At 32.5% G+C, this 13528-nt stretch overlaps 1 protein-coding gene across 4 annotated transcripts; it reads right to left on the bottom strand.

The window, feature by feature from the left end:
* Positions 1–4253: 4253 nt before the first annotated feature.
* On the bottom strand, positions 4254–7268 carry LOC107918559 (vesicle-associated protein 2-1). 4 transcript variants are annotated; one of them, XM_016848137.2, is made up of 8 exons: positions 6945–7268; positions 6652–6751; positions 6144–6214; positions 5959–6040; positions 5719–5834; positions 5481–5612; positions 4820–4888; positions 4254–4624 (listed from the first exon to the last, which is right to left on the bottom strand). In XM_016848137.2, the coding sequence occupies exons 2-8, from the start codon at positions 6710–6712 to the stop codon at positions 4412–4414; spliced, it is 744 nt and encodes a 247-aa protein (XP_016703626.1). In that variant the 5' UTR covers positions 6713–6751; positions 6945–7268; the 3' UTR covers positions 4254–4411. The 4 variants fall into 4 exon arrangements, with proteins under 4 accessions (XP_016703626.1, XP_016703630.1, XP_016703629.1 ...); XM_016848141.2 differs by having other exon boundaries at positions 6652–6742; positions 6935–7225; XM_016848140.2 differs by having other exon boundaries at positions 6652–6742; positions 6945–7225.
* Positions 7269–13528: the final 6260 nt, after the last annotated feature.

Raw genomic sequence — 13528 nt, 5'->3', positions numbered from 1 at the left:
GATCTGCATCCTATCGACTTGCAACGACTGGATGAGGATTGGTTGGCATTTCACTCCCAACATATCAACATGTGGAATAATCAGTATGATTTTTTACCTACTCTCGAACCTATTATCGTTCCGAAGTTAGCATGCAATCCAGAGTACATGCCATAGTTTAGGATCCATGGAAAACTATATTTGTACGAGGAAGAGGCGAGGCGCCGAAAACCCCATACGAGCAGGCCACGATGACCCCCTTTAAATTCAAGAGTTGGCAATGCGGGTCCATCATCAACACCCATGCAAATATCGGCACCAAGGGCCTCAACACCAATTCTCACACCACCTCCCGTTCAGTATGTATCATCTTATTCTGGTGTGTATTATAACCCTATCATTTTTGCACAAGCACCATACTTTGTATTATGTTTTTCTGCTTCTAATCCTATTTCAGGTTGGACTCTTGGACATCCATCCCTGATGTTTTACACGCTCGGGCCATCTTCTTTTCCGAAGACGCCATCGACAACAATGTATAGGTTATCTCAACATAGTTATGCTTATTCATCATTTGTGATGCAAACACCCCCGAGATATTTGTTCTACCAAGGTGGGTCATCTTCCTAATCATTTATTCCTAGGCTGGAGAATGCATAATATCAACCGAGAATGCAAGGATTACAATCGATCGAATGAGAAGAAGAGGAGAAACTGAGACCATAACCCCACAACCCTAACAACCACAACCCTACCCATAGGCTAAACTAACAAGAAATCTAACGTGTAATTATCGACCACCCCGATGTGGCACAAATTTTAATAGGCATATGCACTGATTAATTTTATCCTTGTATCGAACGTTTATATTGTATCAATGCTTTTTATTATTATGTTTTTAGAGGAATATTGTTATCATTTAACAAAATGCTAGTTGATATTTGTTATTATTTCACAAAGCCATGCGTTTACATATTATAATGGAATTAATATTTGTTTTTTAGTTTGCATAGTCATTTCAATGTGGACATGACGATGTTGTATAGCCTGGGTTCCTACACCACCCGCATAACCTCAGTTAGTTTGACTAATCCCAAATATCCATGTTGTCGCGTATTCGAGTCGATGTCGGTCAACATTTTGATTTGCAACGCAATCTTCTACTAGGTAACAACTTAAATAGAGCACTCGATACAGGTGGCCACATATGTTCATCTGGGACTAGTGGGAATACGTGTCTCCACACGTTGTACAAGTTTTCTAATTTGTACATTTTGTCGACAAAGCTCAAGAAACCCAAGCGTTGATTGCTACAAGCTGCAATTGCATGAACGCATGGAAAACGAAGTGTGTCAAATCTCCCACAATTGCAAGTCCTATTTCTCAGGTTACACGGTACACTCCCTCAATAATACCTTGGTCCTATCTACCTCTCAATATTGAAATCTAAGGTTGAGATGGATGAGTGTCTTCCCATTGATGATTCTAGGATATCATAATAGTAACTTTCTAACAAAGTGGTTGGACTATTGGCATTTTCAACTGTTCTCATCTCTCGAACAAGAAGAGATGTTGACGACCGAATGCCTTCATCTGGCCTTGAAAATTCCACATATAACTCGAGAAATGGTGATTAACTATCAATGTGCGTCTGCACCATCGCTTTCAAGCCCCAAACATCTTTGATATCGAAAGCGTAATATCTCACGGGATCGACTAAAGCACAAAATTGATACTTAATATACGATACTCTCATCTGGCTGGATTTGATGATTTTTCGCCTAATTCTTTTCCGAAGTTATGGTTAAAAGTCAGTCGCGCTATGTTCTCCGATAAAAAAACCACATCGTTCTTGGTGTCACGGACCTCACCGTTCTAATCAATAATAGCATTAATCCGTCCACTCCTTTTTAACCAAATTATATGTCGAGAGAAGTTCAAAACAAAAAATATTATGCAAAAAATATAATGCTTCAAATAAATATTAACACGAAAAATCAATGTTTATGCTTACTTTTTATACAAATAATATCATTGTTCCAACTTATGTCTTTCCTGCGAACTTTTATTCTTTTGAACTTAAATTTTATTTCCCCGGTTTATGCCACCAAAAGTCAAAATATGTTACATTTATAGCCTAATGGATAACAAAAAAAAAAAGAAGTTTCTAAGATAATGCCCCAGATAGTGGGGGTTAAAATTTGTAGAGAAAAAACGCTCCAAACAGGACGCACTGTCAGTAGCAGTATTGAAAAGAGTGTTCAGCTGAAAGCATTTTCAATACTTTTGCTGACAGTGCATCCTGCTTAGAGTATTTTTTTCTCTACAAATTTCAATCCCCACTATCTAGGGCTTTTTTTCAGAAACGTTTCAGATATCTTGAGATTCCCAAGATATTTTTCAGAGCTCATCTCGTCAAAGATATTTTTTCAGAACTCATCTCATCAAAAATATTTTTCAGTACTCTGAGTTTCAATTTTAATAAAAAATATTATACAATTGGTGTAAATACAAATATTTTAAATATCAAATTCAATTATTAAATTTTTTATCAATTTAAAACCGTAATAATAAAACCCTAACCTAATTAATAAACCTTAAAAACCCTAAACAACTAGAGAACCCTAATAAAAACACGGGAAAAAGTGTTTCTAGCTGGAAGCATTTTTTTGAGTTTTTCGTAAAAACGATTCCAACTAAAAGCGTTTTTATCAAAAACGACACATTCCTGTAATTTTTCAAAAAATCGACCTATTTCCGTAATTTAAAAAACGACCTTTTTTGGTATTTAGTCTAAAAAGGTAAATATACATTCCTTAAAAAATGATAAATATACATATTTTTTGGTTTAGTAAATATATATTATACATTTTTTTTTGTGTGTCAACAATTTTTATTTTTATCATTTCCCATTCCAAACAAATATTTTAAGTTACTTGTAATATAATTTAATTCTATTTTTATTTTTAAGAATTTAATTCTTATTTTAAAAGAATTTGTTAAAATTCTTCTACTAAATTTTTTGACATGACAATTTAAAATAATAATAATAAATACTCACTTAACAATTATATAATAAAAAAATTCATGTTGTACTTTTACAATTGAAATTATATTTTTAAATCCTAAAAGTAAATTGATTAAAATTTTTTGAAATAAAAATGGAAATAACAGATGGATTTGGAGCATATTTTATGATTAAAACTTGAAGGAGTATGGAGAAGCAAGAAAACAGGGGGAAACTTTGCTGGAAAAGGGAAAAGAATAGAAAAGGTTGCCTTCAATACAGTTAAAGGCAGATCCCACAAATACATAATGGTAAGAGACAGGAATTAGCATGGAACATAAGTAGTTGGGTTCATGTAATGTAAGAAGAGGAAATACTCAATAAGACATTAATTGCAAATTGAAATGTGAATAATAATAATAATAAACTGTGTCAAGGCAATAATGTCCTGCTGTGCATATATCCCTTTAAAGATGGAAACTAGCAGTAGCAGTAGTTGTCCATTACTGAATATATGTTGTGGAACTTACATTTATTTACTGTTTGATGATTAACTTCTTTTATTAACTTTATTTAAAATTCTCCGATTACAAAATTTGATTCAATTTATAAGTTTCTTAGGTAAATATTTTTATATTAAAATCCGATTTCAACCTGTTAAAATACAATAATAATTAGAGTAAATTATATAATTAGTAATTAAATTTTTATTTTGGTCACTTAACGAAAAAAATTACAATTTGATCATTAAACTATTTAAAAATTTTTATTTAAATCACTGGACTATTAAAATCTATACTATATGATTTTCTCCATTCTCACTACCTGCATTAATCAAATGCCCTCAAAGTCGATTCTAGTGGCTGGCATGGGCCTAGTCCCCCTAAAATGAAAAATTGTCATGTAGACTCTTTAAATTTTTTTAAATTTTTTTAAATTTTAAATTAATAAAGGTAAAATTAAACATTAACTCCTTTAAAATTATAAAAAAAAAATTAATTTAATTTTTTAAAAATTATTCTAGCTTCTCCCCTGAAAGCCCTCCTTTCCCTTTTTTTCTACAGTTCAGTCTCTTACTTTATGGTGTATCAAATTTGAGTTTGTGTTAAACTAAACCCATGTCGCGCTTACAATAGCATACCAGCACTGCAACTATCCTTCAACAAATTGAACTGGGTAACCCACTAAAAATACGAAACTAACTATTCTTTACTGAAAAATAACATATTAACTTATAAATTGAATGAAAGTACATAAAATAAATTAATTAAAAAATAAACATAATATAATAATAATGATGATGGCAAAGATCAAAATACACAGAAAAGGAAAAAGGAAAGGAAGTTAGCACACTCCTCTTCATCCAACAGTAACATTCAGCATTATACAACCAAGTAGACAAAATGACTGGTTACCACATTTCTTTTAAAGGGGCGTCTCTATTCCTTCTGTAGTAGATGGCTCTACAGGTGATGTAGTTGTCGCTACAGTTGGTACTGCTGCCGGTGATGACAACGATGATGAAAATGAAAAATTCAACAGCAGCCCAACCATTATCCCTATCAGTCCCACAATCAACGCAAACTTTAAGGAGAATCCCGTGTCATTCCTTCGATGTCTCCGTCTCTTCAGAAAATCCTGTTTTCACCATTACACAGTGTGTTTACATGAGTTACTAATGCTGTTGTACTTCACAACATAAACAAGAATCAAGCATTCTTTCTTGGGCTCGGTTTAGGAAGTTAAAGGTTTATGGGTTAACTTGGAGATGATTTTCAGATGGATGACAATGTTTTACCGGTTCCCATCGGCAAGCCCGAAGTAAAAACATACCAGTTCCTGTTGCAGCTGCAGTGTTTGCCGAACTGCTGCATCTCTTTCATCCTTCAGCTGCTGCACAGCCTGGTTCACGAGTGCAGAATGGATATGTAAAAATGAATACATAAATATCAGATTCTGGGTTTTCATTTTTCAAGTTGCCTTCATTGGAGAAAAAACCAATTAAATAGAATGCAAAATGGCAAGCATATAACAACGAATTACGCAAATGCAAGATAATATGATGATTTGCAATAGCTAGCTTTGCTTAGAGGAAATGAAAATGAACAAGGGTCCTTAATCCCATTGTAAGCAGGTCAGAGGGAAGACGTCGCTGCAACCAAGGAACTGGAATTATGAGCATGCATAAATCAGAAAACATCTGCCTACTTCAGTCAAACAGCAAATTCCGGATTAACTTATCAAAATTCAAAAGCTTTAGTGCATGCATATTTTTCCCTTCCGTCACAAGGCAGATGAGTGATATTATTATATAAGAAACTAGAAAGCATAATATTATACAAACAAAACCAGGCTTTGAACATACTTAACATGACAAAAGCATTAAAAACGAAAGAGCTTTGAGTCACTTATATCAATACTGATTTCAACGCAAAACCTCAATGCGCATATGTACAGGTCTTGTGAATTTAAGCAGAACAATGACTAGACTCACAGAGTTTGAATCAGGGGCTTGATCTGAGTAGCTCTTGAATCCTTCATCTTCAGAATTTCCACGAGAGGAAGGAGTTACATAGAAAACTTTAAGCTTGCACTCCTGTATCTCCTTAGTACTTTCCTTATTAAACTGAATGCAAAGACAAGGATGACATTCCAAAGATCATATTTACTTTTGAGCATTATAATAAATGTAGTCAAACTAAAACCATTATTCTTGATGTCCGACTTCTTACAGTATCGGCTGGCAGGTCATCCACATCAGTATTTGGAGGCACTACAGTACTCTGTAGCAGAAATTTGTCTTTGCATTGCATATCTGGAGGATATTCCCGTGGAGCTTGCAGAGTGACTGATATTCATGCATATAAGAAAACCAGTATCATATATATAAGAATCCCAACAAACTAACTGAGAAAAGCAATGGACGGAAGCAGATCATTAAATTCTCATTTTACAAGATGGTTAAGTAATACCTCTGATAACAGATGAATCCCAAGGCTGTACAACACCAGTGTTTGGTCGCACAAAGTACTTCTTAGGCGAAGTCGTTTTAACCTAAAATGAGTACAAGTTGGGAACATTAAATCATACAAACATAAACAATCTCAAAATGGACCAAGAATACACATAACGATATACCAACCGAAACCGTGAATACCTTAAAGGCCACATGGTGTTCTGTGTTGTTCACCACTTTAAGATCACAAAAGCTTGGTTTTTCAAGCTCAACTGAAAACATAGGTTAACTAAGCTTAAAAATTTGTTCCTCAAAAAATTTCCAGAATAACCATATGCTGAAGACAAAGATCACATTGACATTTAGCATTTCAAAGAAACCAGCATCTAAGAGCAAAACATAAACTAGCTACACATTGAAGAATTGATACAAAGATAAAACTGGCATCTTGTAAAGAACACTATGTCAAGCTTCACAAATTATATTGGCATTGCCTCTGATTGGGGGAGGATGCTGAATGGGTATGTGCTAGCATCCAAAAAAACATATCAGTCACTAGAGTCTTCATAATCTAATTCCATAAACTTATCAAAGGAACAGTCATCTCCAATCCCATGTACAAGTTGATCACATAACCTTGGAATTGAATCATGAATGTATGCATTACATGCATGCATAGGAGTGAAAACAGAGATAAGGTGGAACTTACAAACGAACTTGAGGGCATTGGGTTGAACAGAGATCAATGGGTTACTCCCGTCAGCAGTCATGACTGGGTCCACCGCCAACACCTAGATGATCTTCACTCTCTTACAGAAAGGAAAACAAAGAAGAAAAATAATCAATCAAAGCCACCCACAACAATCTTTCAAAACCAAAGGGGAAAAAATAAATCAACCCCAAAAACATTGAAAACCCAATGATCCAAAAAAAAGTGTTTCTACTTTTGTTTTATTTTTCAAGAGAGAGAAATTTAAGTTAATATTAATCACCGGAACTAACATGTGGTGCAAACTGCAACTGGCTCGGTCTAAAATCCGAGGTTTCTTCTTTTGCCTTTTGGGTAAGTGGTAAACGAAATCAACGGTTTAGCCGCCACCAAGCTCGGAAGTTGGAATAAATTTTAATTTTGTTAGGAGCTTTGGTGCACCCTGAGAATGCCAGACTGCGGTTTCCACGAGATGGATAGAAAAACAAGGAAAGAAGAAGAGATGGGTGACAGGTGTGGAAGTAAGAGGGTGATAAAGCCCGGTTCTGTTGTAACAGCCTGGACGTGGGATTCATTGACGGGGCACTCCATCAAATGTTACCTCTTACGTGTCATTAAGCCTAAAGGAAAATCAAAGAAATTAATCAGCTATGAATTTTGGGATGTCTCATGAAAACTTTAACAGAAGATTAATTAAATACAAAATATAATTAAGGAAACACATATTTTAGTTTTTAAAATAAAACTTGTGGACGAGGATCAATGGTAGGACCTATTTAATTATCGAAAGTGTGCATTGGCAACAAATATCATCGTTAATCCTTACAAAAATTTCAGCATAAGTACAGAATTTTAAGTCAAAGTCATAATTTCAGCATTACAAGGTAATATTAAACCAATACCATCCAAACTGCAATATGAAAACAAAACAATAAAGTCAGAAAACTAAATGAATTTTTTTTTATTATATATTATTCAATTTCCAGTTTAAAAGAATATCATGCATATACTGACCACGTTTTCCTTGAAATAGACATCTGGCTATATAGACAAGCCCATTACTAAAATTTATCAATCTCGAATGGCATATAAGCCATGCAACTCCCATTCCCCAGACCTACAACAAGTAACTAACATAATCTAACCAACCCATTTCCATCAGCATATCAAAACGGAAAAAAGTGTCAGAAAGAAAATTATATAACAAGAGAAATTAAGGGTATGTTTATTTGCCAGTAAAATGTTTTTCGAAAAATAATTTTTAGAAAATAATTTATTTTTCTGGAAAATGATTTACTGAAAATATTTTCTGGTGTTTAGATGAAGCTGTGTAAAATATTTTCTGTTATTTGGCAGATTTCCTGAAAATATTTTCTGTAAAAGTTATTTTTACATATATTAATAAATTTATATACATATTAATAAATTTTTATATTTTAAATTATTTTTACATATATTGCAATGATTTATTTATAAATAAATTAATTAAATTAAATATATAATAATACTCAATTATTAAGCTACAATATTAACTTCATAAATTGAAAACAACCAAAGTCAAATAAATTATTTGTAATTGTGTTAAAAAATAAAAAACAAGGATTGAATAATTATAAATTAGCTTCCAAACCACAATTAATACTAGAAATTAATAATATTATCCAAATGCATAATTAGTAGTACACCACATAATAACAACATTGTCCAAGTGCATAACTAAATATTACACCACATAAAAGTATCAATATCTTCAATCTTGAGAAAATTTTTTAAGCCAAATTTTTTATGCTTCTTATTTTTAACTAAAAAAGCTTTGGCATCGGATTCATGACTCACTAGATAATCAAACACAGAACACAAGAAGTCATCATGAAATCCTTCTTCCTCCATCGACATCACTTGTTCGTAAAGTTGTGGTGTCTTATCCGCAGTAAATTGTTCTAAAGCGTTAGCAATTTTGCCAAGTTGTTCACCCACAAATTTAACTTGTTCATCAACGACACTTTCTTGAACATTTTTTCTTTTACGTTTGGATGTGCCAGATGAAGATACATTTGTTCTTACCTCTTCATCCTCTTCATTGTAGCAGTCTAGAAGCACTGAATCTTGGTTACCATCATCCAAATCTATGTCAGCAAATGTTTTGGAAAAACTCCCTGTTGCTATATCTTTACCAACAACCAAAGCCATTTCATCATAATGATCAATGCTTTTATTCAAAAATGGTTCATACTTCTTGTGTGCCTGTTGGATATTATACACAATTAGAATAACAAGTATAAAACAATTGAAATATACTTAACATATATATACATATATTACCATCACTGCTGCATCATATGTCGCTCTATCACATGTGATCATTTTCATGTTATCATCCCATCCAAAACCACTTTCACCTCGAATTTTGCATATAATTTGCCATTGGTTTTTTACAGTCTCAAATGATTTTCCACATGCTTTGTATCGCATTGGACTTGGAATCTTTTAGAAATAGCTTCGACAACTCGTTTAATAGAAACTGTTTTGAAAGTATTAGAAGGCTTATTTTCTTTCTGGGCCTCCTCTGCTAGAATTTCAAGAAAAACATGTTCCGTCGGTTTTGTCCACCTGAATTGCTTAGAGGTCCCTTCTTTGTTGCCCTTACCCATTCTACATTAATAATTGTCATTGTCAATCATTTCGATATCCAACAAGCTTAAAACATAATAAATTCAATATCTAACAAGCTTAACATAATCAATATCGAACAAATTCAAGACATAATAATTTCAAAATCCAACAAACTAAAATTTTAATATCATTATCCAACAAACATTAACAAAAAAAGAACAATTTTAATACTAAAACATACATAACATAGAAACAACAAACCTAAGACCTAAACCTACCTAATATTTCTAGCCATATAATTAGTCCACATAGTTTGTGCAATTTCGTCTCTCTTAGCAGACCATTCTCTTGCTTCTTCTCTTTCTTCTCACTCCGTAAGAGTTGGTATTATCAAATCAGACTCAGACTCCTCGTATAATCCTTGATTAAGTAAATCATTAGGATCAACTCCCATGATATGATTATGAATGATACAACAAACCAAAACTATATCTACTTGAGTTTGAAAATTCCAAAATGGTTCAGCATCTAATACAAGAAACCGTTTCTTCAAAATCCCAAAAACACGTTCAATAGTGATTCGCAATGATGAATGTCGAATATTAAAGAGTTCTTTTGCATTTTCAGGCCCCTGAGCACTAAACTCTTTTAAATGATATCGGACACCACGATATGGGGTAATATATCCATTTCGGATGCCATATCCAGCATCAGCAAGATAATATTTGCCTACAATTTTACAAAACATAATAAATTATGAGCTTATTAGAACTATTTGGTATTTAATGATAATTATTACCTTCTGGAATTCTTAATCCTATTGGGCGTGAAAGTGCATCACTTAAAATACGAGAATCATGTGCACTACCTTCCCAACCAGCTAGAACATAGGAAAATTTCAAATCAAATGTAATGGCAGCCAATACATTTTGTGTCGTCCCCCCTTTACGGCTATGAAATCTTCCTTCAATGCTAGGTGGAACGGATGCACGAACATGAGTTCCATCTAATGCTCTAATACAATCTTTAAAATAAGGATAAAACATTCGATTGTTTTTTATTTCACTAGGAGTTGACTCATCAGGTGATCTAATAACTAGTTTATACAATTTCAAAATAGCTCTCAATACAATCCTAAAGTAACGGTGAACTGTTTCAGTTGATCTATAATATCTAGATCCAATCACTCGAAACCTTACATTATGACCAATTATATGTAAAAATATCACTACTTGCTCCCTAATATTCACAGATTTAGTTGATTGTAATAAATTATTCCTACTAAGAATATCACACAAATTAAAAAAGGCAATCTGTCTCATCCTTATCATATTAATACAATGTTGGTCACCACTATATAAAATACTATTAATATAATTTTCTCTTTCATAATCTCGATTCACATGAGGGTGAGAAGTAATTTCCTTCCTAGTTTTTAATTTTTTAATCCAAAGAGCCCCAAAAGTTAAAACTGAAGCCACGACTGCAGCAATTACATTTCGATGTTGACTACGATCCATCTACACAAAACAATGCCATACAAATATTTGATCACTACAAAAAGGTGCAAGCTTTTCATAAGATCACATATATGAATAAAGTTACAATGACTAAAGTGCATACATACATATATGAAAATTGATATCTAATACACTAGTAGCTCATGAAGATATCCAAAAGTCAAGACTTTAAAGATATATATTTATTAAAATAATTATAACGACTGAAATTATTTTTATTAATTAAAAAAGTTGCAAAAAAACCTTTAATAATGTCGAATTTTTATTAAATCTATGTTAGTATAGATTATTTTAGGTTAAATTATGGTTACTGTTTATTTATTATATTTAAATTTATGAATTAAGAATTAATATTTATATTTTAATTTGATATTATTTTATTATTTTATTTTTATAATATCATTAATTCATGCTAAATGTTATTTTATTTTATTATTTTTATCTGATACTAATACAACTAGAATTCATACTGCCCCAATAGAGAACTAGAAATCAACTAGCATACACCTAATATCAGTCTCTGATCAATACACGAGAGTTCTCAATACCATAGTGAATATGAAAATCTCAACACAAAAAATCAAAGAAAAGCTGGAAATAAATAATTAGAGAAAGATGATTCAATCTTCAAGCATTCTAATTGCACACCTCTCAAAGAGAATGAACATCCTATAAATAGAGCCAATAGCAAAAGAAAAGGAACTTGATAAGTTTTGCTAAATAATTAATAAGTCTGCTATACCAATGCTTCAAATTTGAAGTCGTCAACCGATAATGATAAAGCAACAATCATTATTCAATAAACTGCTCATGATCAATCATCCATTTGGCTAAGGAGATAATGAAAGAGTTGAACTGTTGAAGTTTCCTATATCTAGATAACCGACCGAGTGACCCATAACATTATTTTGTCAAAAGATACCAACAGAACCTTTCAATCTAAGAAACTGAAAACACCATACTAATCAAACAACAATATCATATGTGTTGCTTTTTAGTTATAAGTTCAATTTCTCAAACTTAGATATTTATCTCGAACTTGAATCAAATATACAAGAATCAGATAAGCACAGTTTAAACTCCTAATGTGCTGTTCGTACATTGCATTTTGCAAAAAGCTTGCACATGTTTTATAGGATCAATTTGCATATTTTCACAGCTCACACACTACTACAGCTCACACATTACATAGCTTGCACATTACACAAGTCGTACATCATTGTAGCTCACACATTACACAGCTCACACATCACTATGACTCGCAAATTACACAGCTCAGACATCATTACGACTCGCACATTGATATATACATATACTAAATCAGTTGACATATAAAATCTTACTAAATCGGGTAGCACATAATTACTTACATAGGATTCGCACATAAGTACCTTTCAAGTCGATTTACTCAAGCATTACAAGGACAATTAGCACATATTTTGCCAAAGCAGTTTACACATACCTTATAGTAGCTATCCACACATGCTTTGCAAAGACAATGCATAAATAATTTACAGTTACACATGACTACCCTACACAGTAATCTGATTCACAAAGAAAATTTCACAGTAATCTAGTTCACAGCACATACCATTGAATCGGCAGCAGAAAAATCTAACAAAAATTCCATTCAAAAACAGAAGAATTACCTGAAACAACAACAGAATCTTGACGAACAGCAACAAAAAGGTGAATCTGAAGAAAGATCAAAAGAAAAAAATCGGTTAAAATTTCAGGCATAAAATCGGCTAAAGAAACAAAGAAGGCATAAAATTTCAGGCTTGACTCCGGACACAGGCTAATTACAGCAAATGATGTATTGTAGTATCCTACCAAATGATATTTTATTCGTAGTTTATTAAATTTCATTATATTGTAGTATCCATCTATCCCAATACAAAAAACACAGGTCAACATTGGCAAACGTAAAAAATATTAACAGAAAAACACACAAGTGGTATGAAGAAGAGTCAAATTTGTTGAACATCAGTGTCATTTTCTAATGTGGTCCAATGGAGTTTTGTTCTCTCACATGGACTAGAGTGATTCCTAAAATACATACATCACATGGAAATACAGCCAGCACAAGTAAATTATTATATCAATGTTTCTAGTAACTCATGATCAAACAACCCAATTCGTTCATTCATTCATTAAAAAAAGACAAAAGCCAGGGGCAACATTTCATCTTTCTATTCATATTATATATTACAGACATCATCCATCCTTGTCCTCATATGCAACATTAAACAGAGGAAAATTAAAGAAAAAGAAATTAAGAGCAGCAGAATGTTATCACTGAATCTGTTTAAGTTGAGCGACGAGTAGTAAGTATGTATATATATACATTTACATGAAGCAGTTAGTAAATTATTTTATCTCAAATCCACAGGAAATATGAGAAATTTTTTTTTGGGGTTTATTAAGATTAAGCAAAACTAGCCTCTCAGGGTTATTTTATGAAGCTTTTGGAACTATGGATACAGTTCTTGTACTTCAAATCTTACCAAAATAAAACCCCTGAAAATCCCCCCAAAAAATGGTAACTAAAAAAGAGAAACCATTGGATTTGAGAAAGGGTAGAGCTTTACCTTAAGCCAAGACCCGAAAAAAAAAGCTTTATGCAGGAAGAGGAAAATGCCTGTGAAAGAAAGAGAGAGAGATTGCATGAGAAAGAGAGAAAGAGAGGGAGAAAGGAAACGAAATACCAGCAGCAAAAGAACGAAATTTGAACAGCAGCAAGA

The sequence above is a fragment of the Gossypium hirsutum genome, chromosome A08 (genome assembly GCF_007990345.1).
Source record: "Gossypium hirsutum isolate 1008001.06 chromosome A08, Gossypium_hirsutum_v2.1, whole genome shotgun sequence".
In the NCBI taxonomy this organism is placed as follows: Eukaryota; Viridiplantae; Streptophyta; class Magnoliopsida; order Malvales; family Malvaceae; genus Gossypium; species Gossypium hirsutum.
Note: the sequence above shows the minus strand (reverse complement) of the source record. Positions and strands in the feature narration are given on the sequence as shown.